Here is a 26,624-nt window from a genome sequence, read left to right as displayed (position 1 = left end):
GAGTGGGTTTTCTAACTTGAGTTCGGTAAACCCCTGAACACTGACATGGTGAGACACATCACTCACCTCCCCTGTAACCTTGCTGGATGATAACCGAACACTTTTAGAAGGCTTTCCGTGACAAAACGATTTGAATTTTAAGAAAAGAAAATGCAGTCTTTTTAAAAAGTCTTAACGTTTCTAATTTTTTCTCTCCTTTTCACTGTAAAAGTTTTCCCAGAAATAACTTCACCAAGATGTCCAGTGATCGGCAAAGGTCCGATGATGAGAGCCCCAGCACCAGCAGTGGTAGTTCAGATGCAGACCAGCGAGACCCAGCCGCTCCAGAGCCTGAAGAACAAGAAGAACGAAAACCTTCTGCCACCCAGCAGAAGAAAAACACCAAACTCTCTAGCAAAACCACTGCTAAGTTATCCACTAGTGCTAAAAGGTAAACACGTCAAGAAAGGGTTAAGCACATTTGTCAGGCTGCCTTCCAAAGGGTTAGACACTCACTTCTGTTGCATTTACATCAGTAGCAGTTGTTGAAAAATATTTACTTCATGTTCAGTTTTATTTATACTTGAATGAGTTGTCATTCTTTAGTGGTATATAAGCCACTTCCATAGAATTACAGTGGTGAGCAAACTTACTCTTGTACTTCAGTGAACTCCAGGAAGCATGCCCTTGACTAAAAGATTGGGCTAATATTCTGATAGTTTAGGAGTTGGTGAAGAGAAACTTGATGAACCCCAATTAGTTGATGCAGTGGAAGTGTTTCCTTTCTTCAGTCATAACTTTTCATCATTGAAATGGACACTTCTTGAGATGAGCAGAGCCTATCCAGGAAACTTTACTGATCAGAAATAATTACATTTGTTAGAACATTTGTAAGTTCAAAGCCATGGCTGTATGGGAAAGCAGGTCTAAAATTGTGCTTACACAGAAAGTTTTACAAACAAGGTTTTGAGCCATACACCTCAAGTAGACTTTAAATGATGGTTACTCCTGTCCTTGGGCTGGCACATACAACTATGAAGCAGATGTTTATAATTTTAGATGCTACTTGACTGTAGAAAACTTTTATAGTCTTTGTGTACCTCTTCTCTAAAACTTAAGAATATGCTTGGTACATTAGTCTTTAACAGCAGGAAAAACATTTTGTTGGGTCTGAGTGAAAGATCATTTGTTCCCTGTTGATTTATATTATCGGCAATAGGGAATAAAGATCCTATCAGTGAGACTCTGTCAGTGATGGTAGTTGTAGAACATCCATGAACTCTAGTAATTACATGGCCAGAGATATGTTAAATTCATAGTGACATTGGGTTGATTTTTATTCATATTAAAGGGCAAAGAAAATATAAAAACTGATCAAGTATTGCATTTGGTAGTGATAGGTATTTGTAAATACTCCTCTTTTCCTGTGGCTTTTCATCTCTATGTTGTCTAATAATTAATGAGCACTAATAACGTAAAAATATTTTTATTACTTAGCAACAGGCTTTGAAAAGAAATTGTCACCCATCTTAATTTTTTATGGTCTTGTTCCAGATCATGTTAAACAAATTTTTAAGTTTTTGAATAGTTTTATATTTGAATAAAATTCGATAGCTGGGTTGTTTTCTTCTTAAAGCAGGTTATCTTCCTACCCCCAACTTTGTCAAATTTAAATGCTGTACTTAAGATAGATCAGGAACAACAAATGAGGTTAAATAACAATGTCAAAGAGTCTTTTTTAAGTTTGTCACTGATAAAGATATTTGTAAATTTTAAACTTTAACAGATAAAATATTGTCAGAATTGTGCATGTATTCTTGTTAATTCTTAACCTCAGTAAAAGTGACTTGGAGTCATTGTCAAATATTCTAGCGCTTTCCCTCCTCCCTCCTTGTCTCATTTGCATATAAGCTTGAAAAGAGAATTTCCTTGGTAAAAAGTGTTTTAAAACAAATTTTTTATCCTTTGCTGAGTATTAGTAGAGGACTATTTCCCAAATCAGGTGTAATTGTCTTACTTATTTACAGTGACAAGTGAGAAAAAAAGCTGCAAAGTTTCTGTTGAGGGATTTGGGTTATGCCTCTGAGAACAAAGAGGAAGCAGCCATGTTAGCATTACTGAAGGCAAAGCCAGCCTTGCATTTAACTGCGTGGTGGTAGAGGGCAGTGTAATTCCCCGGTTATTCTGTAGATATCTCAAATGCTTTTTGTCTGTTCTCATTTCACTAACAGAATTCAGAAGGAGCTAGCTGAAATAACCCTTGATCCTCCTCCTAACTGCAGGTAAGAAACAGACTTTATTTCACATTGTGGAAAATTACTAAGATTTTAATGTTTCATGCCTGAATATGCATGCCACTAGAAGTAACATTTGCTGCTTTGCAGCTTTTCCAGTGAATTAAACAATAATTTTTTAAGAGGAATTAAATAACATTTGGAAGGAAAATATATTTTAGCATATACCATGTATTTATACTGACGTTATGCTGCTTACTGAGATTAGTATGAATGATGTTGATTTTTGTTCAGCAGTATTTCTGTGACGTTCCTTATATATATGTATACATTACAAAAACTTCTGAAATTTTGTTAAGCCTTGAAGTTTTTCTACTTGTGTAAAATCTGATCTGACTTTCCAAATTTAGAAATTGCTGCATGTGGCGTTACAAAATGTAAATGCAGTAAACAAGAGTATAGTTGTTTGTGATTTATTCAGTGACTTGCCTTAAGGACAAATTTCATGTGCTAAGCTAATGGATTTAGTTGTTTTCTAGAGAATGCATTGTTGGAATTATTTACATCTAGGCAAATGTCTTAATTACTCGGAAAAATACTTAATGATTTCAGTAGTTGAAATAAGAGATGAAAAGCTATAAATGAATTGAGATTGGAGGAGAATGAATTTCAGGAGCAAAAGATTATTAGTTGCTGTCAGACACTTTAAAAGTAGTCCTTGGGCATGGTTTTTTGTTGTGTTAAGGGATTTTTTTTAAGTTCCTCTTTGTGTGTTTTAAGTAGATCATACAGCTACCCGAAGTCATAAAACAAGAAATTATCTTGTAGATCGTTTGCAGAGAAATGTATGCTAACTAAAGTATTAAGAGTGGCTGCTAGAAATAAGGAGTGTTAGAGTTTGAAACAAAGATATTTGGCTATCTTAGCTGTGAATTTGCAGTAATTTGGATTCACTAGTAATTGTGATTGGACCTATTTCTGAACCTTATTTGAGATATAATAGGGAATAATCCAGTTGCTTTTTATTGTGTATGTTAACTAGATCCTCAGATAAAGCGATGATCTGATCCGGGTTTATCCAATGAATTAATAGTTTTGCTTCAGTGTATTTGTAATCACAGTATTTCAGTTCAAAAGGAAACACGAATGTAAATTAATTTTGAACAGGTCAAATATCAAATCATTAAACATATTGTCTAATGTAATCCTCTACCATGTGGGGCATTTGAATTGTGACTAGTCTACATTGATGGGTATTTTAAGTCTAAAATACACACTAGATTTTGAAGGTTTAGTGTAAAAAAAATTGCAAGATACTCAATATTTTTACATCTGTGTTATACATTGAGATAATCTTGAATCTATAAAATTTATTTTTGCCTTTTAAATGTGTTCAGTAGAAAATTTAAAATTACATGTATGTCTTAAATTATATTTCTATTGAACGTTGCTGCCTTGGAGATTACGTAAATCAAAGTTTGGGTTTTTCTTTTCCTTGCTTTCTAAATGGTGTGTAAAATCTGTAGTAGCCATTTAGAGAGGTCAAGTTAAATTTGCTCTCTGGAAGAATTGCTTAACTTGCAGAGTGTGTTTTTATATTTCCGACTATGAAACGTAAAAAGATCTATCAATTTAGAACTCTCAAATATTTTTAAATTGCCTGTAAGGTCAAATATTTTAAAAGATTTCTGTTGGTTTTCTGCAAATGTCACAAGCTAGAATACGTGCATAAATCTACTGAGTCCAGTAGGTGTGTTGATGCCCTTAGAGCAATAGTTTAGTTTTGCAGTTTTTGAGAAAATAATGCTTTATACATTTAACCCAGGGATGTTTCCACAAGGTCACTGAGGGTTATTATAAAGGAAATAGAATCTTTGTACAAAATATAAAGCTTTTCTAGTCTTTTAGTCTTCTCTGATTATAAGAGATTTCATGTAAGCTCACAGAAGATGCATTATAGTTAATGATTAGATGAGAAATAAGACTTGGGGATTGCTTGTGAATAACGACATTGACAACATCTCTACTTTCCTTTGATGACTGACAGCTGTTGTAAATGGTGTCTTTAAATTTTTAAGTTTTTTAAAGCGTATTCTTTGTGTAAGGATTAAAGACCAGGACAAGCCTAAAATATGAGACTTAGAAAACTGGGAGAAGTTGTCACTTAGAAATAATATGGAGATGGACTAAATATAAAATATCCAGATACTTTTGTCTGTTTGAAGGGACTTGAGAGTCTTTTGAGTGGAAGATAGCACCTATATAACTATAACTATTAAATTACTTAAGAAATCAAGTATGCTGTGCTTTGTGTTTTAAAGGTCATATGATATATCTGTGGAAAAGTATCCAGTGTTAATGTCTTTTTTGATCTTGGCTGCTAAATCCTCTCTTGTGTACTTTCGAGGCAGAACTCACTCATAACTGGCTCTTCAGTGGGTTTTCAGAAACAGTAAATTGCATGGGAAGAGATTGCCCATCTTTCTATCATGAAGCAGCTGATGGATTTGAACTGTATGCTTTTGGGTCTGCAGCGCAATTCCCTACCACTTTTCCACCAGAGTTCCTTATTGATCCCTTAGATGCCTTTATAAGAGATACAAGAGAAACTTTAAGGCTGAGTTTTTGTCTGTGAGCATGAATTTAGAATATTATTTACTGGAAGCATTTAAGGATGTGACAGGTAAGTTTGAATTTGTGTTGTGAATTTATCTTAGATATATAAAAGATGACGGTGTAACTATCTTTAAATTTACTGATGCATAGGTGAGAATGTTAGTTTTATGGTGGTGGTATAGTTTATTAAATTGGCTTCTTTATTCATAATTCTAGAATATATAAATTCATATTGCATGAAATCTATGAAACCTAATACTTTCATGTGTACTAGTGACTTAATCAGAATTCCATTAATTTATGCTTTGGATATGATTTTATTTACATACTTGTCAAAGAATGTGACACATTTAATTCCTCTTTAGGAAAGAAATAGATGTGTGTACTTCCCAGAAAAAAGTTGAGTGAAGTACAACAAAATTCTACAAAATAAAATTTTTCAGAGGTGAAGATTGCACTTAAATTTTTTCCTAGTATTCTAGTCTTTAATTATTATATCATTTTGTATAATATATACCCAGGATGATTTACCAGTATTGGTGGGGCTATTCCTTGGAAAGGGAGATCATGCTTTGGAAAGATGGAGGTCAGTGAAGGTGAGGAAGACCCTCAGTGAGATTGATTGACACAGTGACTGCAGCATTGTGCTCAGATATGTCAAGAGTTGATGAGAATGGTGCTGTATGATAGGACAGGGTTTAGATCTTGGTTATAGGGTTGCTGTGAATTGTCTTCAGCTGAATGGCTCCTAGCAATAACAACTTGGCCATCGAGTTATTCCAGCATAAGGGGGATTGTGCGAGTGCTAAACTAGAGCTGTACACCTTAGTGTTTTCATTTACTTAAGTTTTTTTGAAAAAGATCAACTGGCCTTTCTTTCCGGATGTCTGTGAGTGAACTTGAACCTTCTGATTAATAGCCCAGCTTGTTAACCATTTACACACACTACCCTTTTGTTGTTTTAGTTAGGTGCCGTTGAGTCAGTTCCGACTTAGTAGTTACTTGTGTAACAGAACAAAACACTAGTTGGCCCTGTACCCTTCTTCCAGCTGTTGCTGTGCCTGAGCCCATTGGTAGCCACAGGGCCATTCTAGCTCAGTGAGGGTTGTCTTTTTTTGCTGAACATCTACTTTGCCAAGCATGATGGCCTTCTCCATGGGAGACTAGTCTTTTTTGATAATGTGCCTAAATTATGTGAGATAAACTATTGACATCCCTGCTTTTAAGGAGCATTCTGGTTGTACTTCTTCAAAGAGAAACTTGTTAACACAATTCTGCCAGTCTCTGGTATACTCACTAATATTTGTTGTTGTTGTTAAATGCTGTCGAGTCGCAAGCAGCTCAGTGACCCTATGAAGGAGAGCCCTCCACGCTTGGGTGCCTTTCATCCTCTCTCCAGGTTCATAGGGTTTCAGGAGGCAAGCTGTTACAGAAGTGGATGCCGCTCCTCCTTCCAAGCTTGTTTTAATCAGGGAGCTCCACCCCAACAGAACACAACCAGGCTAGTGAACTGAGACCATGTAAAAGACCAAAAGGCAATTCCTCAGGACAGCACAGCATCCCTCTAAAAACGGGTCATCCCATGATCCCAGAGGCACAGGCGAATTCCCACCGCAGTCCTGAACTGACCACCTCTCACCAGGACTGATGACTATCCCAGGATGGATAGAATCCTCCCCACGACTTTCACTCTGCCATGGACACAGAGAAAGAAGGGTCTGACCTGGGGCTGCTGGTGGTCCAGTGGTAACAGGCTGTGCCGCAATCCCAAAGGCACATGGTTCGAGGCCACCAGCTACTCTTTGGTATTTACCAGTACCAAAATTCTTGGGCACCACTTCTTCACACTTCTGTTTAACATCCATCTATGATAGACTTTAATTAGTGAAGTGTGTGGCTTTAAACAGTTTTGGGGAAAAAAATTAATGGTATTGATATTTTTTTTCTTTACAGCATAAAAATTTTATAAAGATTTAGAAGTTAGGTAAAGAGAAAAGTTTGGAAAGATTTTTTTCGTTGATTTGATGGTCTTTTAGTTGTTAGGTATTGAAAGGAGGTGGGCCCAAAATACCCTAAATCACGATATTTATTTAGTATTTTTATATGTATACTCAGAACATAAGTTACTTTGTCAGTGTATCGTATTTTAGGTTAATAGTAGTTGAGAATGAAGGGAAATACTGTCATACTGTCATTTCCTTATGTTTTTAAAGAAAGTTATTGATTAGGATTGTTAAGTGGTATGTCCATGTCTTTCCAAGAGTACTTGTCCTCTCAAACATAGGTTGTACTGTGTTAAAAGTTTAGAAATATATACTGTATTTTTAATGTGCTCTGTATTTTTTGTCATGTTCTCATTGAATCTTTGTTAAAGTAAGTAGTTTTTCGTTGTAAAGACATTATTTGTGGTTGGAGTATCTTGTTAACATTTATTAACCAAACCTAGAAGCATCTAAAAAACAGATTTTTTTTTTTGGCCTTTTTTTGTTTGTTTTAAATAAAAGAAACAACTTAAAAAATATTGTCAGCCCTTTGCTTAAAATTGGAGCCCTGGTGCCATTATACATAATGTGTTAGCCTGCTAACCTAAAGTCAAGTTTGAATCCACCAGCTGCTGTGAGTGAAAAGATGAGCTGCTGTTAAGAAAAAAAAATAAAATTGCTCTTGTAAAAGATTTATAGTGTTGGAAACCAAAGAAGTATTGCTATGAGTCAGTATAGACTCTGTGGCACTGAGTTTTACTTGTGAACTGCTGAAAAATGTGTACTAGACTACCTCCTAAAGGCGACCACGACTTTTGGCAGTACTAGAACTTTACTAGTGAAATGTTAGTCTGCACATAATCTGTACCTGTATCACAGATCTCATTGTCAGAAATACAGAATTTTGCATGCGTCTTCACCAGTACTGAATTCGTTACCTGTGTTGAAGCAAGAATACAAAGTGATATACATGTGTTAAAGTTTGAAAACCAGTTTGCTGGTTTCCTTGCCCCCATTATCTTAGATAAGTTATGGGTTATTTATCCTCCAATTATCCTTGGATGAAAATAGATGATAATGATTACCTCTTTTGTAAGGTTTTTAAGAGGAATATATAAGTAAATATGCGTAAAGTTTTGTAGTGATATTGAGCCAGTAAAGTGGGAGGATCGTTATAGTAGGCAAGGTGCTTTAACAATATGCTCTTACCCTTCCTTGCTGGCAGTCTGGTAGTGCATCAGCATTTTAAGGGAATAATTTACTCTTGATCACTTCATTAGCCAATTGTGTATTAATCAGTCATTTTTTTTATAGCAATAAAAACAGATCTTTTAGGAGAAAAGGAATCTGTTGCCTTTGCACAAAGATGAACAAATAGTTAATACGTCTCTGCACAAAGATGAACAAATAGTTAATACGCCTCCTTGCCATAGAGTTAATTTTGACTCTTGACACCCTGTGTGTCAAGAGTGTAACCAATTTAAATTTTTTTTTAAAGTGTAACTTTGCTCCACTGGGTGAGTGGTCTTTCAGAACTTTTATTGACATGTCTTTTCGGTTGGCAGCTGAGCAGTCTGTACTGCAAAGAGACTCTGTGTAAGGTGATGATGGTGATTGTGATTGTTACTTTCAAATTGATCCTAACTCTAACTAAGCCCGTGTGTAACTGAGTTGAGCAGCTCCAAAGGGTTTTCCTTTACGTACTTTGATGACCTAGTATTATGGAGTTGCTCTGCCAACCCAAAGGCAGACAGCTTGAATTCTCTATCTGCTCTGGGAGAGAAAGATAGGCAGGCTCCTCCCGTTGACTGACTCTGAAAACTCTCTGGACATATTTAGCTGTAAGACAGTTCTGACTTAATAGTATGTAGCCACAGCAGTAACAGTCATTGTAGGAGTAGATTTCTGCATGGGCTTGAACCATCAGCTTTTTGGTTACCAGCTGAGCTCTTGACTCCTTAACTTTATGAAACAGTGCTTTTATGTATAAGGTTAATGATATTTAATTGAGCAGATAATGCTTTGACTTTAATACTTTAGAACTTTAATATTTTAAAATAGGGGGTTATAGTCTTCTCTTTTTTGCGTATTATGTAATAAGAACTTTCTGTTTTACTGGGAATGGGATTTTATTTGTATTTGTAAAATTTAGACGGTTTACCAGTTGCTTAAGCATAATTTTTTGTCCTGTGACCTGAAATTTTGAAAATATTTTCAATTTAGGGTAGGAAACAAAGCTAATGACCAAAAGAACATTTTGTCTACATTGTTATTGTTTATATAGTGCTTGATATTATTTACAATCTCCACACATAGAGATTACTTTTTCTATTTTGTTGTTGTTTATTATCTTACTTAGAAAGTTTAAACTCTGAAGGTGTACTGTTTATAAAGCAAAATTATATTTTATTAATTGGCATTTTTACATTTTCACCTGGTTTCTTATTTGATAAAAATGAAATCTTAATTGGAAGCTTGATTTGCAAAACAAGGCCCTCTATGAGGTGGATTGATTCAGTGACTGGGATAATTGGGATGGGAGTGTCGTGTCGGAGACAGTGCGATTGGCACAGGACAGAGCGGAGTTTAGGGCTGTTGTACATAGGGTCGCTGTGAGTCGCAGGCGACTCGACGGCACATAACAACAACAACAACATAAGTTAAGGTGTTTACTATCCCATCCTATATTCCATCTACAGATGACTTTTATTGTAAATTTTATAATTGATTTTAAATTTGGCATCAATATAGGTCTCAAATATGCTAATAGTTACTTCAGCACAGCTGTGACCAGCAGACTGTTAACTGTTATATTCAAATTATTTACGTATTTCTCTGTTCTCTTGAAGAGAATGTCTTATTTTTTAAAATCTTGTTTCATACAGTACTGGGCATCTGAAAATCTGCTAAATTAATAATTTTGAAATCTTCAAATTCACATAGAAAAAGAACTTCTAGGAAAAATGATGACTTTATGAATATCTATTAAATATCTCATGCATTTCTTTCCCCTTCTGATAGTTGTCATTTTTAACATGACTGTTAAAGATTACATAGCTATTTTTAATTTGGTTATAAAATGAAATTGATGATCATAGGAATTCTGATGATTTCTCTTGCATATACCAGTACAGCAGCAGCAGAACCTAGTACCAATTGAAAACGTTTGTTAATGAAATGATTGAAAACAATAAAAGGTCACATTTTTTATTGCTGTGGGTTTTTAATGCTGTGGGTTTAAACATGTTTTACAGTTACTGCGCAGTAACTTACTTGTAAGAGATGGTTTCACCTTTCTCTGTAGTTAGGTACCTTATTTTTCTTTGAGTAAATTGTTACACAACTGAAGGATATTTTTGGTTATAAAGAAATTTACAAATCGTTCTCTTATATATTGTGCAAAGGCTCTAAGATTGAGAGTCTGAAATGTAATGAATTCCAATGTATAGCAATCCTATCAGGCAAAGTAGAATGTCCCTCCACCCATTCTTAACCTCTGGTAGTGTTTCCAAGGCTGTTTGTTGGTCTTTACAGATGCTGACTGCCCCAGTTTTTCTCTACTAGAGTGCGCAGTGGGTTTGAACTGCTAATCTTTCAGTTGGCAACTAGACTTTTAAACACACTACCACCAGGACTCCTTAGATTGACAGTACAGACCTTGGTATCCTTCCCTATGAGATTGAGATAAAATATATATGAAGCTGCTAATAAGTCAAAGCTAAATTACTTTATGCATCAGAGAGCTGGACAATTGACTAAGGATGGCAGAGAAGAATTGATTTTTTGAGTTATAGTGCTGGAGAAGAGTCTTGAACATACCATGGACCACCAAGAAAACAAATAAGTCTGTCTTGTAGAGGGTGAAACCACTTTTCTCCTTGGAGGCTAGGGTTTTGAAGCTCCATCTCACATACTTTGGGCACGGGCTCAGGAGAGAACAGTCCTTGGAGAAAGGACTTCGTACTCGTAAGGGCGCAGGAGAGGAAGACCCCATATGAAATGGACTGGTGAGTAACTGGGGCAGTGAGGGTAGTTGTGTTGAAGTCAGTGAAACTCACTCAGGACAAGGCAGGCCTTAGAGCTGTTGTACATGGGGTTGCTATGAGTCACAGGCGACTTGATGACACATAACAGCAACAATAAGTCTAGAGAAATACACTCAGTCATGACTAATTTAGTAGACACCATAACGAACCCAAATTTTAAAAATGTTGATAAATCAGAAGGTTAGTTGGTATAGGAATAATTAAAGGTCAAAGCCCTTCTAGAAAAGTAATTTTTCTCTTTGATAATAAGAGCTGTGAGTGAGTGTGAGAGAGAGCGAGCACGCGTGCACACACATGAGAGAGCACAACAGCTAAGTCCTAACAGCTGTGCCTGGTTCTGACTTGCTGCCACCTTGATGTATTTTGTTCTCCACAGCCCTTATATTAATCTGTTGCCACCTATCAGGCTCCTCAAAGGCCTTATTATACCTCTTCTGACGCTGTCATTCCAGAGCATTGGCCTGTCATTTTTTCCCATTTCAGCTTTCATCCAGAGTCAGCTAAGTTTTAAAAAAATTCACCTCTTAAAATTTTGCTTCTTTGGCCATAAGTGAACTGGTTCAATTTCTTGAGAAGAACTATTTTGGAACTTTGAACCCTTTCCTCCCATCTCTTTGCCTATAGATTGATCATTCTCTCCTGGTACCAGTTTTGCTTCCTATGGAATGATTGGCAGTGCCTGTAAATATCCTTCATTTAATAACTATTGAGAGTTAGTAGGTAGATGGCCAAGATGATACTCTATACCTTACAGTGCAAAGGACAACCCATCATTAACAAGGTCCGGCTTAATAATCAGCAATGCCGAGGTTGAAATGTTCTAGATATTTGCTCTTAAATAGCTTGGTTCTTGAATTATTGAATGATTTGCTTTTTACCGTTTTTTCTGTCTTATCACCTGATCAGTACTTTGCCTTGCTCCTTCTTTAGAGCTGGTATCCTTATCGGCTAATACTCATCATCTTATAATTAACAGAAATCTGATATTGCCTGGTACATGAGCATGTTTGTTACATTTACATGACATCACAGGAATGGCTATCTTGCATACCTTTAAATTACAGTCAGTTGAGGCTGGAAACTTTTGCAGCTGTGTTTTTATTTCTTTCTGGTTATTTTCTAGTTAAATATACCCTTTCATTACCTAGCTTTAGAGACCCTGGATTGTGTAAAGGTTATTATATTCACTCAGCTGTTAACTGAAAGGCTAGACTTTTACCTTGGAACAGAAGAGGTGCCTCGTAAGGGAGGCCTGGTGAAAGTTTTCTGAAAGTCAACCTTTTGAGAACCCCTTGAATACAGCTGTACTTGGACATTCCTGATGTATCCAAGAGTTGACAAGCAACGACAGCCAGTTTTTAGCTACTGTTGTTGCTGTTGTTACTGAACCTTAGCCTGGTCATATATATATGTTCTTCTGAAAACATTAGAGTACCATTATAGAGTAAAAGAAGAGCTACATGTTTTGCCACTGAGTTGGATTCTTTTCAGAACAATTCAGTGCACTTCAGAGTAGAGCTACACACCACCAAGCTTTTCTTGGCAGTAATGTTACATATATATGTGCTGTTGAATTAGAACTTATTCATAGCTGACCCTCAAACAGGTTTTCAGAAGTTGTAGATTGCACAGAAGGAGATTGGCCATCTTCCACACAGCAGCTGGTGGATTCAAACCACTATACAACTTACCTTCTAGACCACCTTGAAGACTATATAGTTGTCATGACTAAAAAGAGACAGGTAACAGAAGTCCAAAGCTGTTTGGTTAAAGGTTTCAAAACCTGCACGCACTCCTGAGCAGCTATCTTGCTTTCTGCTTTCTGTTTCCAACCTGAATTGTAGCCCATATCCTTAATAAATATAGCCCACAATCATGAGTATTGATTGTGAGTTTGGTGTGGCCATTGCATCACAGTACTATGAATAGCAGTGAGAGCCCTGGAAGGGACAGTTGTCATTAGAATTGATAGAAGTGTTGGAACCTACCTGCCCTCTTGGGAAACAGTTTGTGCTATTCATGTACTTGATGGAAATTGTTTCCCCTTGGCATTAGTGTTAGGCCAGACTTGGCTGCCCCCCTCCCTGTTGCTTCTCCCAAGACTTATAGTTTAGAGCTGTTGTACATAAGGTTGCTATGAGCCACAGGTGACTAGATGGCACATAACAACAACAATATAAACATCATAAAAATTCAGAATTCCAAAACACTTGTGCTCATATGGAAGCAATTACAGGTCCAGGGAAGTCATCATGGAACAAGGAAATACTCTGTGCTTTAAAATCAGGAAAGATGTCTTAACGTTCATTCTTTAGCTGTACTTAATCTGCCCAGTAAAAGTGAACTGTATGAAGAAGAATGTGACATGAGTGGTGAAAGACTCTCAACCTGTGATAAGATTACATAATTTTGCTTAATGAATGTGAAGAGAACGTGAAGCACCTATTGTTGTTATTGTGTGCCATTGAGTTGCTTGCCACTGAATCAATCCACCTCATAGAAGGCCTTCCTCTCCTGCGCTGTCCCTCCACCCTACCAAGCATGATGTCCCTCTCCAAGGACCGGTCTCTCCTCACAACACGTCCAAAGTATGTTAGACGGAGCCTCAGAATCCTTGCCTCAAGGAGCCACCCGGTTTAACTCTTTCCAGGATGAATTTGTTTTCCTAGCAGTCCATGGTACCCTCAATACTCTTCTCTAGCACCACAGCTCAAAGGCATCAGTTCCCCTTCTATCCTCTTTAGTCATTGTCCAACTCTCTGATGCACAACAAGTGATCGCAAAGACCATGGCCTGTATCAGATGCACCTTAGTCTCCAGAGTGACACCATTGCTCTTCAGTACTTTAGAGAGGTCCCTAACTGCAGACTTTCCAATCACAATATGTCTTTTAATTTCCTGGCTACTGGTGCCAAGAGTGTTGACTGGGGAGCCATGTAAACTAAAGCTGTGAACAATTTCAGTCTGTCCACCATCCATCCCGAAGCTGCCAGTTGGCCCAGTGGTGAGAATCTTTGTCTTCTTGACATTGAGCCTCAATCCATATTGGAGGCTGCAGTCCTTGACCCTCTGCAGCAAACACTTCAGGTCCACCTCAGTTTCAGCAAGCAGGGTTGTGTCATCTCCATATCGCAGATTGTTGATAGATCTTCCCCCAGTCTTGACCCCATGTTTCTCCTCATAAAGCCCAGCCTCCCGGATGATTTGTTCTGCATACAGGTTGAAAAGGTATGGAGACAGGACACATCCCTGGCGTACGCCCTTCCTAATTTTCAACCATGCAGTGTTTCCTTGCTCAGATCTGATGACTGCCTCTTGGTTCAAGTATAGGTTTCTCATTAGCACGATCAAGTGTTCTGGTATTCCCATTCTTCTCAGAGTCAGCCACAGTTTGTTATGATCCACACAGTCAAACGCCTTTGCATAGTCAGTGAAACACAGACATTCCTCTGTTATTTCCTGCTTTCAGCTAAGATCCATCTAACATTAGCTACAATATTCCTAGTACCATGGCCCCTTCTAAACCCAACCTGGACTTCTGGCAGTTCTCTGCTGATGTGCTATTCCAGTCGTTTTAGGATAATCTTCAGTAGAATCTTGCTTGCATGTGAAATTAATGATACTGTTCTATAGTTTCCACACTCTGTTGGGTCACCCTGCTTTGGGATGGGAACAAATATAGATCTCTTCCAGTCAGTTGGCCAAGTGGTGGTTCTCCAGATTTCTTGGCACAACTTGGTGAGCACATCCTGGGCAGCATCTGTTAGCTGAAATATCTCAATTGGGATACCATCTATTCCTGGGGCCTTATTTTTTCCTAGTTCTTCAAAGCAGCTTGAACTTCTTCCTTCATCATTTTAGGCTCTTGCGCATGTGTTTTGTTTTTTTTTTCCATTAAATTCTTCTGTGTCTGCCAATTCCTTTTGATACAGTGACTCAGTATATTCTTTCCATCTTTTTTTAATACTTCCTGGATAATTTAATATTCTGCCCAAAGCATCCTTGATTATAGTAACTCGAGGTTTGAATTTGTTCTTCAGTTCCTTGAGCTTAAGAAAAGCTGAGCGAGTTCTGCCCTTTTGATTTTCTGACTCCAAATCCTTGCACATTTCATTGTAATATTTTACTTTGTCAGCCCATGCTGCCTTTTGACATCTTCTATTCAACTCTTTAGTATTTTGAATTCTTCCTTGTGCTTTGGCTTCTCTGCGCTCCAGTGCAATTTTGAGTCTCTTCTGACATGCATTTTGGTCTCTCCTCTTCCTCTTCTGTCTTAATAAAATTACAGCCATGAGTATGGATTATACCCCAACATCAAGAAAACAAAAAGTCCTCAAACTGTAGCAATAAGTAGCATCATGATAAATGGAAAAAGGACTGAAGTTGTTTGATTTTATTTGTATGCATAGTCAGCACCCATGGAAACATCATTGGGCAAGTTTACTATAAAAGACCTTTTAAAAAGTATTTTTAAAACTGAGAGTTTTTTGCTCCTAATTCAAGACTCGATATTTTCATTTGTCTCATTTGGATGTTAAAACCTATATACAGTGAATTAGGAAGATAAAGAATTCATGCTTTTGAACTCTAGCATTGGTGAAAAGCATTAAATACATACCCTATAAAGCCAAAAGATGGCCATATCTGCCTTGAAATAAGTACAGCCAGATGGTCCTTATAAGTGAGGATAATGAAATTTCATCTCACATACTTTGGTTATGTTATCTCAAGGGACCAGCTACTAGAGAAGGACACTTATGCTTGGTAAAGTTCATTGAGAAATATGAAGACCCTCAGTGAGGTGAATTGACATAGTGATTACAACCATGTACTCAAGCATAACAGCTATGATTTTGAGGTTGGTCCAGAAGCAGGCAGTGTTTTCTTCCGTTGTTCATAGGGTCACTCTGAGTTGGAAGAGACTCAAATACACCTAACAATGTTATGATTCGCACACTGTCGGGATTTGGGTCACTCCATAATCAACAATTTTAACCTTTCTCCATTAAAAGCAATCTGAATCCTCATGTGGAATAAAGAGTAGAAGAGTCCCTTCATTGCATCTTCGAGCGAAATAAGCTCTGTACTACTACTGTTATTAAAATGTGAATTACTGAAACTACTAATCCGGTGAAAGGTGGGTTTTGTTTTTGTTTAAGATTGTTGTGCTCTTTACTCAATTTGATACACTGGTTAGAACAAGAGCAATAAGAATTGTACTTTATAATATAAATATTGTATTAACAGTTTTAGTTTACTTGGCTCCACAATCAACACTCTTGGTAACAGCAGCCATGAAATCAAGAGACGAGTTGCATTGGGAAAGTCAGCTGTTAGGGACCTCTCAAGAGTACTGAAGAGCAGAGATGTCAGGCTGGAGACTAAGGTGCGCCTGATCCGGGCTATAGTCTTCGCAATTATGTGCTATGCATCAGAGAGTTGGACAGTGAATAGGGATGACAGAAAGAGAATTGATGCCTTTGAGCTGTGGTGCTGGAGAAGAGTATTGAATATACCATGGACTGCTAGGAGAACAAATAGGTTTGTCCTGGAGAGGGTTAAGCTGGAACGCTCCTTGGAGTCAAGGATTCTGAAGCTTTGTCTGACATACTCTGGGCTTGTTGCAAGGAGGGACTGGTCCTTGGAGAGGGACATCATGTTTGGCAGAGTGGAGAGAGGAAGACCTTTGATGAGATGGATCGATTCTGTGACTGGAATGGTGGGAATGAGTGCATTTGAGGTGGCTAGGTTGGCACAGGATAGAACGGCATTTAGAGCTCTTGTACGTAGGGTCTTGTATATAGGACACATAACAACAACAATTATTACATCATTGTGATATGGCTTTACACTGACTATATATAAAGGAAAAAATAACATCAGAATTATGGCGGTGGCAACATGTGCAGCAAGCCAAGCTCATTATCCTGCCATAGTCCTTAGTATAAGCTTTTGGTTAGGTAAATGTTGATACGGCTCCATGCGGGCCAGTTACTGCTTTGAAGGATAAGGTCTGGGTAGAAAATTCATTCCAAAACATTTGCTTTTGGTATCTCCACTGGTGTCATTTGCAGTCGTGCTCAGAGTCTTCTGATATGTCTGATTGAACACCTCAGAGGTGTTTTTATTTGGATAAGGTCAGTCTCACTTGTAGTGACCACCATTTTGACCAAGGTAGAGTCATCCATCCCAGTGCCTTTCATAGATAGTATAGTAGAGAGTTTGTCAGCAACGAAGGCATAGTGGTTCAGGGCACACTGCCAGATAGCCTTCAAACCACTTTGAGCATTTCTGGAGAACTCATGGCTAACACTGCTTAGCAAATCATGATTTGCCATCCTAGAATAAGCTTCCTTAGGAGCTCTGAGCTGAGGAAAGCTTGTGGCAAGAATATGTTAAAGCAAGACTCAACCTGTTGCTAGTCTCCCCTCTCCAGCTTGATAGACACTGAGCGTCTTCCTGCACCATTTGGCGGTTTGCATTCAAGATCTTCACAATTTCTCTGGCGTGTGGATACAAATAAGTATTCAAGACGCCCTGATACAGCTGATCGAATGTCTTTTTAAAGGTCTCATCCAAATTCTGATTCATAACATCTGACAGTTTCTCTGATTTCCTGATTGATTCTTGTACACAAAATCTCCGTCACATTCCTGAGTTCCTGCTCCCTTCATTGCATTCTGTAAACTCCAAGCATCTTATACGTGGATGGCATGAACATGACAAGGTTGAGTTTTTCCATATTTCTACTTAACTCTGATTTGAAGTCTTTGATTAAATCCTTGACGTACATGATCTTAAAATCCACTTGAATTTTTTTGTCTTTGATTAATGGAACTGTTGACCACAGCATCCACAATTACCTGCTTATCTGTCCCAAAACCTTTTAGCGCTTTTTGGAAAATTTCTGCAACTTTTATGGTGTCAAAGTTGGAAGCTGGTACATTGAGTACCAAGTCATCGCACGCTGATTGGGGAAAGGAATTTGTCCTCCATGATACTGAGACGGCACCTGTCCCCTAGGAATACCACCTGGCATTGGAACCTGTGCAGGGCCACCACCATAATAAGACTGATGGTGCTGTGGATAGCCAGAAAAGACTCCACCTGATGGGGCTCCAAACCCCTCATCTCTAGGATAGGATGGGGCTCCACCTGGCTGTGGGGTGCCACAGTGACCTCCAGGGGCCAGGGCCCTGCAGCACTTGGGTACCCACTAGTTGGATTTCCCATTGAAGGAAAGCCACTAGGCTAAGAATACTGCCCTAGAGGAAGGTATCCAGGGGGAGGTGGGTAGCCTTCTGGGGAAGAGCCTGGGTGTGACATTCTGTCTTGGAGGAAGCTGTTTGTGAAAAAGGTGTTTTATCATCATCTTGGGCTTCCCCCACCCCATGTTTCCTAATGGCTATTTCAAATGTTGAGGACTTTCGTTCATAGGGTTGCTATGAGTCGCCTATGACTCGACAGCACTTAACAACAACAACAATGTCTATTTACAGTTTCTTGGTATTTCAGAGTCATTGCTTTTTTTGTTGTATACATTGCATGTTTAACTTAATAATTTAGACCCTTTATTTTTGTGTTCTTTCTCCTTAAATGTAAACTATTGTTACCAGTTTTTTTTCAAGTTTTTTTTTGTGTATATATTTGGCTATTCCATCTTTGTTGTTAAATACTGGCTTTTAATAATTTAATTCCAGATATGTAAAATTATGCAAACCAAAGATACATCCTAATACTTAAACATAAGACTTGACATTTTTATGGATGCATTTTGTTTGGAGTGTTTAATTGTGATTAGTCCATAACAGGATGTATGGTAGGCCATGTTGCAGTAACAGACACAAAACTGCGAGGACTCACTGGCTTAATATGATGACTCATTTCTCATATGGAACCCCCCTGTATGTAGGTCTAGGAACTTTTCTGAGTAGCTCTTCCAGGTGTTGACTCAAATTTGTGCTGCTTTGCATCTTGGATCTCTGCTGTTTAGAACATGTGCTCAGGCAAGCCAACTAGAAGGTCATATTGCCAGCGTTTAAGTGCTTTGGAAGTGATGAATGAATCACATGCCCTCAATTACCTGCAAGACAGCTGGACTATGTGGGGAAGAATGAGGATGTTCCTGAGAAATCAAGGTCTCTGCCAGAAAATATGTATACTTATCTGAATAGGCTCCTTTGATTCTCACTTCAGAAGAGGGCGTAATTGAGTTGTAGCCTGGCTTGTATTGGTTTTACGTTTTGATGACTGTTAATATACTACCTTGTTTAATTCCTGAAACGCACTATCATCATCTTTATTTCTATTTCAAAACGGAATCTGAAAGTTAGAGAAACTTGATAAAACACCACATCCCTAATGCCTGTGTATAACCAACAGATTGAGAGCAATAAATCTAGATTTACTTTTGACATAAATGCAGGCACTTTTATTCTACGACACCATGTCAGAAAGTTGACAAAAACATTCAGTAGATTGATCTATATTAGACTGTTTAAGTCCATAAATGTATCCCATGTTTCTAAAGGATTAAAAAATACTGTTGGTTTTATAATCCAACAGATGAGAAATTGAGGAAAGAAGAGAATTTTGTCTTTGGCTTGGAGTACTGTGTTTTTATATCATTGCTTAGGAATATTTCTAATGCAAGAACTCTCTCAGTTGCTAGCTATCCTATCCTGTCCTCCGTGTAAAAATCAACAGTTGAGTATGATGCTAATGGAAGAGGTGTATCTTTGTTCTCTTCCATTTAGACTGCACTTGACTCTCTAGTGGCAAAGGAGTAACTTTAAACCTACCTCTCCTTTTCTCTCTCAAACAGTCCATGTTTATGAATTGCTTTAGTTGGGGAAAAAAAATCTTTGCACAGGTAAGAATTTCTGTGCTTTATAAGGTTGAGGATTTTTTTTAAAGCTGGTATCAGAGTAATAAGTGCACATGATCTTTTAATGATGAAAGATAACAGCTTTTTCTGAAATTTGACTTTATATTTGATCCTCTAATTTTGTCTTGTAGGTTACTTCATAGTTTATTTAACACCTTCCCCCCCAAAAAAAAAACTTGTGAACATACACAAAAATCGTATTTCTAAAAAAAAAAATACCGTATTTCTAGGCATCTCTGAGGATTTTGGATTTTTTTTTTTTTTTTTTTTATGACGTCCTTTGGAGGAGAACCTGGTCACTAGTTAAACAGGCCTAACTTTTCAGGTTGACCTGCCAGGTTCTTAGGGCTCATTTTAAGTTGATGAAATTGAATTTTCAGAATAAAATTTTTGTATTGCTTTTGTCTAGAAAAGAGCTACTTTACATTAAGTCCTGAAACTTTATTTTCTCTTTTGTATTTATTTGGCTTTATAATGGTATACAAGTCAACCACCACAAAAAATTCTACCTGTTACTGAGTTGTATGTTAAGTTAAAGTAGCAATTGACCATAAGAAGAATAGTAGTGTTGGTGTAATTTTAAAAACAGTCTTCACCATTTGGTCCCTGATGTATATAATAATTGTTTTACTTTTATGATCGTAACAAGCAAAACTTTGAAAGGAACTGCAGTATTGCAGTAACCATTCATTGTCCGAGGTTTAGCCTGGCTGTTTTGGGCTAGTTTAATCACTCTAAAATTTCTTTGCTGCTTCACTGTCCCAGAGCAAATACACTTTGTCATTCGGTTTAACTTCACCATGCCTGGGAAAAAATAAAGACATCTCAAGTCTGAAATTGCTTTGGGGAGCATAGTTCCACATCTTTTGGTCTGAATGAAAGGCCCAGGGAAGCATGAATTTTGTTACCTTTTTATTTTATTTTCCTTAGCTTATAAATCATACCGATCATCCTCCCTTTATATCTATGTGTCTCACTTTTTATAAACACCGTTTATTCTCTTTCCAGGAGTAGTTATTTGTAGTTAGTTTTGCCATTAACAATCTTACAGGCGCTTTACAAATGGATCATTTTTTCACATTAAATTTTAGCAGGACAGGAATTCATTTATTCAGTGTCTCAAGGGAATCGATCTCAAAAGATTGTGGCCACATATATTTTATGGCTTCCTATTGCTTTTTGTAGTCTCCTCAGTTTAAACAGCAGCAACAAGAAAATATAGAGGATACCATAAGTCTTTTACTTTATGATTTTATTCTTGCTTCACACTTGTTTCTAAAGGTGTTGGCATTATTTGTTGGATATGTGATATATATGCTTGTAGTAAATTTATGTGCCATCACCATAAGGAAAAAAAAACCCCACAGCACTGTTTAAAAGCTTTGAACATTAACTTGGAGGCATGTGAGCTGTACTGAATTTAGTAACAGTATTAACTAATAATATATCTTTAGCTTCATTTTATTTACACTAGTGCCTGTTTAGGGAGCTCTGGTGACCCAAAGGGACACCTCTGTGGGTTCAAATCCACCAGAAGCTATTTAGTGGAAAGATGAACATACTCCTCCTTTGCTGTATACTGACTCCAGAAGCCCACTGAAGGGTCAGCTATGAATCACTTCTGACCCGATGGCAGTGAGGTTGCCTGTTTAAAAATTTGTTATACTTTTCCAGATGCTTAATAGCGTATTTCCATTAAGGTATTTCAAACAAGTGTTTATTTTGGTCTTTTTAAAATGCTAATATAAACATGTTGCAGATACTTTTTCATCTTGACAAGCTTACTTAATATTTAAAAATTGCTTTTTATTATACAGAGCTTGAAACATAAGTAGGCAGACAAATATAATGGACTCCCCATATACCCATCCCTGCTTCCAAGAAAAACTGATGGCCTTTGTTGTTTCATCTATATTAGTTGGTTCTAATTCAGAGTAGTGTGCTGCAGAATAAAACAAAACACTTGTCTGATCCTAGGCCATCTGCCCAGTCCTTGCTTTGGTTTTGTTTTTGTTTATTTTTATTTATTTATTTTTTTCCATTCCTTGCTTTGTGAAGCTTGAGCACATTGTTGTAGCTACTGTATTGATCTTTCTCATTCAGGTTACCTGTGTATCTTCTCTCTCTCCCCTTCTCTCTCCCTCTGGGCCCCTCTCCCCCCCGCCCCCTCCCTCTGTCTCCCTCCTCCCCTCTTCTCTTTCCCTCTTCTCTTTCCCTCTAACCCCCCTTGTCCCCCTCCCACTCCTTCCCTCCCTCCTTCTGTCTGTCTCCCTCCCTCCCTCTTCTTTCTCTCAAACACACTTCCCATACACAAACATGACAGTTCTTTACCATCACTGTAACTCATAAGCATCAATTCTTTATTAGGTCATCATTGTCCAGCTTTCAAATAATAGGAGTTGATTGAAAATGCCATCTCATACCTTGGTGCTCCAATTTTTGCTTTTGAACACTTAAAGACATCTTTTGCAGCAGATTTGTCCAGTGCAGAATGCCATTTGATATCTTGATTGCTGCATCCATAGCATTTGATACTAAGTAAAATATAATTTCTGACAACTTCAGTTTTTCCCCTTACTATAGTGCTGTTTACTAGTTGAATTGTGAGGATTTTAATTTTTTTGATGTGCAGTATAATCCATACTGAAGGGTGTAGTAACTTATGTTCAACAGTGAATACAAGTCCTTTTCACTTTGAGCCAGCTAAATTGTGTCATGTAGGTATCATGGAATACTAAATGTGTCTTTCCTCTAAACCTGATAACATGTTCTTCACATAATCCACCTTCTTGGATTATTTGTTCAGTATATTGTTGTTACTAAGTGCCGTTGAGTCGTAGGCGACTCATAGTTACCCTATGAATGAAAGACCTGGACACTTGTATAACTTCCATCCTTTCTCCAGGTTCATTGGATTTGCTCAGTATGTTGTTGTTGAGTGCTGTCGAGTCGCAAGTGACTCATAGCGACCCTATGAACTAAAATGCTGGACACTTCCTGTATAACTTTCGTCCTTTCTCCAGGTTCATAGGATTTGTTCAGTATGTTGTTGTTGTTAAGTGCTGTCTAGTTGCAGGTGACTCATAGTGACTATGAATTAAAGTCCTGTTCAGTATACATATCAAATAAATGTGATTATAGGTTACAGCTCTGATACATACCTTTCTTGATTTTAAACCATGCAGTTTCACCCTGCTCTTTACAAATAACTGTTTTTTGGTCTGTATGCAGGTCCTTCATGTGCACAAGTCACTGAGTCATTCCATCTCAATTCATTTCATCGAGGGTATTCCTCTCTTGCACTGTCCTGCCATCTTCCCAAGTGTGTCCTTCTCCAGGGACTGGTCCCTCCTTACAACATGCCCAAATTATGTTAAACGGAGCCTCAGAATCCTTACAAGGAGCAGCCTGGTTCTTCTGGCAGTCCATGGTATATTCAATGACATGGATGGAGTCAGTGACAAGCGTAATGGGGGTAGATGTGTCAGAGACAATAAGGTTGGCTCAGGATAGAGCAGGGTTTATTTAGATCTGTTGTCCATAGGGTCACTGTGAGTTACAAGCAACGCAATGTCACATAACAACAGCAGCACAATATGTGCACAGCCAGGTGCCCTGGAATTCCCCAATGTCTTACATAATTTGTTAAAACCCATATGGTCACAAACCTTTACAGAGTCAGTAAACACGTGTGAACATCTTTCTTGTATACTTTGTTTTTAGCCAGGATCCTTCTGACAGTAAAAATGATATCCCTCTTACCATGTCTTCTCAGTCTGGCTTAATTTTGGTTTTTCTTTTGTCAGTGTTCTGCTGTAACTACTTTTTTCTTAACTTCCAGTAAAATTTTACTTTTGTGTAATAATCTTTGATGATGTCTTTGTTCTCTTGTATCACTTTATCTATATTCCTATTAGTTTTTCTCTCTATATTTCATTTGTATAAAGATGCAGACATTTCAGTATGCATTTACAGCATAGGACTTTTTTAACTTAACACATCATTTGCACATTTAAAATTTTATAGACATTCCATAACCAGTCATAGTTTTAAAATTACAAATGCTTCCTCCTTCATTAATTTTAATCAGTATGCAGATAAACTGCACACATTGTGATTACTCTATTTCTCTCTTTTTATCTGTACCCTTCCTCTGTTTTTTTTTTTTTTTCCCTTCATTTTGTTATTTGCCAATTTTTCCAGCAGTTCGCTGTTTGATAGTTTCTCAGTTGGATGTTTTTTTTCTTAATTGCGTCCATATATTAGTTTTACTTTTCCTCAATATTTCCTATAAATTTGGGGGTTAAGTCAATAGGTTTGATCAAATTCAAGTTTGCTAGTTTTTTTTAATTTGACAAAACTGAAGATGGCATGTCAGAATATATAAAAGTTCTGGTTCTCTTTTTATGATGGCAGCTTTCAATACATTTTTCTGAAGAGAAACTCGACCCTTGTTTCTACTTCTATATGAATATATAAAGGTGTGAAAGGCACAGTAAATACTTACTTCTTTGTCTTTGTTTGGTAGTTACCCCAACCCCCACAAATTATCAGGCATCCTTCAATAAGGAATTGATTACCCCTACCCCCCCATCATTATTAACTCAATTCTTATGCTTCAGTCCCTGGCAATACTTATACTGTCATCATACATTTCTTTCTTTTTTTTAATTATTATTAAATTTTATTAGTTTTAATGAACATTTACAGAGATTTTGGGTTTTCATTCACTCATTGTTGCACTGTTTTCTCTACCGTCCTCCCCAGTTCGTTCTTCTTTCCCCCCATTATACATTTCTTAACTTTAAAATAAATTTCTACTGAAATTGTGTTGCCTTAGGAAACTTTAAATACAGAAAATTTGCACACATATATATTTATATGCAGTATGTGCATATATGTGTGATATATTGTACATAAATGTATATGTATTTGTATATGTGTGTGTTCTTATTGATTGCCTTTGAGTCGAGTCATAGTGACCCAATGAACAAAAGGCCCGAAGCGCCTCTATTACCATCAACATTTATCAAAGTTTATAGAGTTTCCAGAAGTGTGTTATTTAGGAAGTGGATGACACTCCTGCTTCTGAACCTGTCATAGTATGTTGTTGTTGTTGTTATGTGTGGTTGAGTCACCTCCACTATATAGTGACCCTATGTACAGCAACTCTGAACCCTTCCTTTTCCTGAGCCAGTCTCACTAATTCTGACACACCAACCCCCATTGCCCCAGTCACTGTATCAGTTCATCTCATCCATCCTTGGTTTCCTCTCCTGAGCTGTCTGGCCACACTTCTGAGAATGATGTCTTTCTCCAAGGTCTGATCTCTTCTGGCCACGTGCCCTAAGTAAGTGAGACGGAGCTTCAGAGTTCTGTCAAGGAGAGACTTGGTTTCACCCTCTCCAAGACAAACCTATTTGTTTTCTTGGCATATTTCTGTATTCATCTTACTCTTGTCTGTAGGCATTATTTTGGGAGAAAAAAAGTTTCAGTTAAGAATCTTAATATGAATGTTACTTAATATGAAAACGAATTTTAAACATAAAATTCTGGAAAGCTTCTCCCTTAAACTAGAGTTTTAGCATGAGAATGAAACATCTGAGAATTTATCAATTTATTTCATGTTTGTGCACTCAATGTATCAAATTACTTTATAAAAATAATTTAAAAATTAGCCTATTATAGGTTAATTTTTTACCTTCTTTCTTTGCAGTATTTTTTATTAAAAAATCTTGGGCCACATCTTGTTTTTCTTTGACTATCTTTACTTACCTTAAATACTAGGGTCCTTCCTAGTATTGTAGACCATTGTGTGTGCTGTCAAGTCATAACTGATTCAGTAGGTTTTCAGAGGCAGTTAAGCCCACAGGAGGAGTTTCTTGTCCATTCTTCTCCCTCAGAGCAGCCGGTGGATTTGAACCACATACCCTTGGTATTGCAACACAGCGTCTTACCTCTAGCCCACCAGAGCTTTCCCATTTTAGCCCATAGTAGCAAAAAACCTTTGCCTTTCCAGTTCCCTCCCTAAAAGTGAATCTCCCTTCTAGTTGTGAAGTGGTAGTTTAGCAAATCATAATTGGCTGTAATAGAAACTAATTTGTAGGCTGCTGTTTTGAATAATGCATCACACTTTGGAAGACTAAAGAAGATTTCTTTATAAAATTGATAATGATTAAAACTGATTTTAACTTAAAATGTATTTTTTTTTATGCCGAGGGTGCTTTTATTTCTCCAGTAATTGCTTTCTTTTAACAACTTTCCCAAACTGAAATCTCATAGTAAATTTGAACTTTGTACATGAACTTGCATATACATAATCTATGCCAAGTTCATATTTTACGAATGTGTCTTTGTGTATTCTTTTGGCCTTACATTTTATTGACAGGAAAACTTGTGTTTTTAACAGGATTTTTTTGCTAACCCATTGCTTCCAGTGGAATTTTAAACTCATTCTTTAACTTCTACCTTAGTAATGATTAATCTCTTGCTGTTTCTGAAAGATCCCTAGTGGTGTAAGTACTCAGTATGTTCAACTACTGACCAAAAGTTAAGCAGTTCAAACCTGTCCTCCTTTCCCTTCATGGGAGAACTGTGAAGAATTTGATTTCTGTGAAAATGTGCAGCCTCTGAAATCCTGAGGCAATTTTGCTGTCTTTTAGACTTCCCCAGTGCAATCCACCTCCTTGATTTCCTGACTACTGCTACTTTAGACATTCCTGTAATCTCCACAGCCTGTTGCAGTGACTCTGTCAGTCCATTTTATTAAGCATCTTTCCTCTCCTTTACTGACCCTTTACCTTTCCAAGCATGACAACCTTTTGCAAGGGCAGACCCCTTCTAATAGTATACCCAGGGTTTTGTGAGATAGAAAAATCAC

General features: G+C 37.3%; 1 protein-coding gene across 1 annotated transcript in view; it reads left to right on the top strand.

Moving 5' to 3' along the window:
• Positions 1-236: 236 nt before the first annotated feature.
• Positions 237-26,624, top strand: part of LOC102851723 (ubiquitin-conjugating enzyme E2 E3-like) — a 194,964-nt gene continuing 168,576 nt past the window's right edge. The window contains exons 1-2 of the mRNA XM_006878952.1: positions 237-430; positions 2,211-2,261. Coding sequence (XP_006879014.1) covers positions 237-430; positions 2,211-2,261 — 245 coding nt within the window. The remainder of the gene's footprint in view (positions 431-2,210; positions 2,262-26,624) is intronic.

This window comes from Elephantulus edwardii, unplaced genomic scaffold, assembly GCF_000299155.1.
Source record: "Elephantulus edwardii isolate Elephantulus edwardi_28Jun2011 unplaced genomic scaffold, EleEdw1.0 scaffold00001, whole genome shotgun sequence".
Classification (NCBI taxonomy): Eukaryota; Metazoa; Chordata; class Mammalia; order Macroscelidea; family Macroscelididae; genus Elephantulus; species Elephantulus edwardii.
This window is presented reverse-complemented; position numbering and strand designations above follow the sequence as displayed.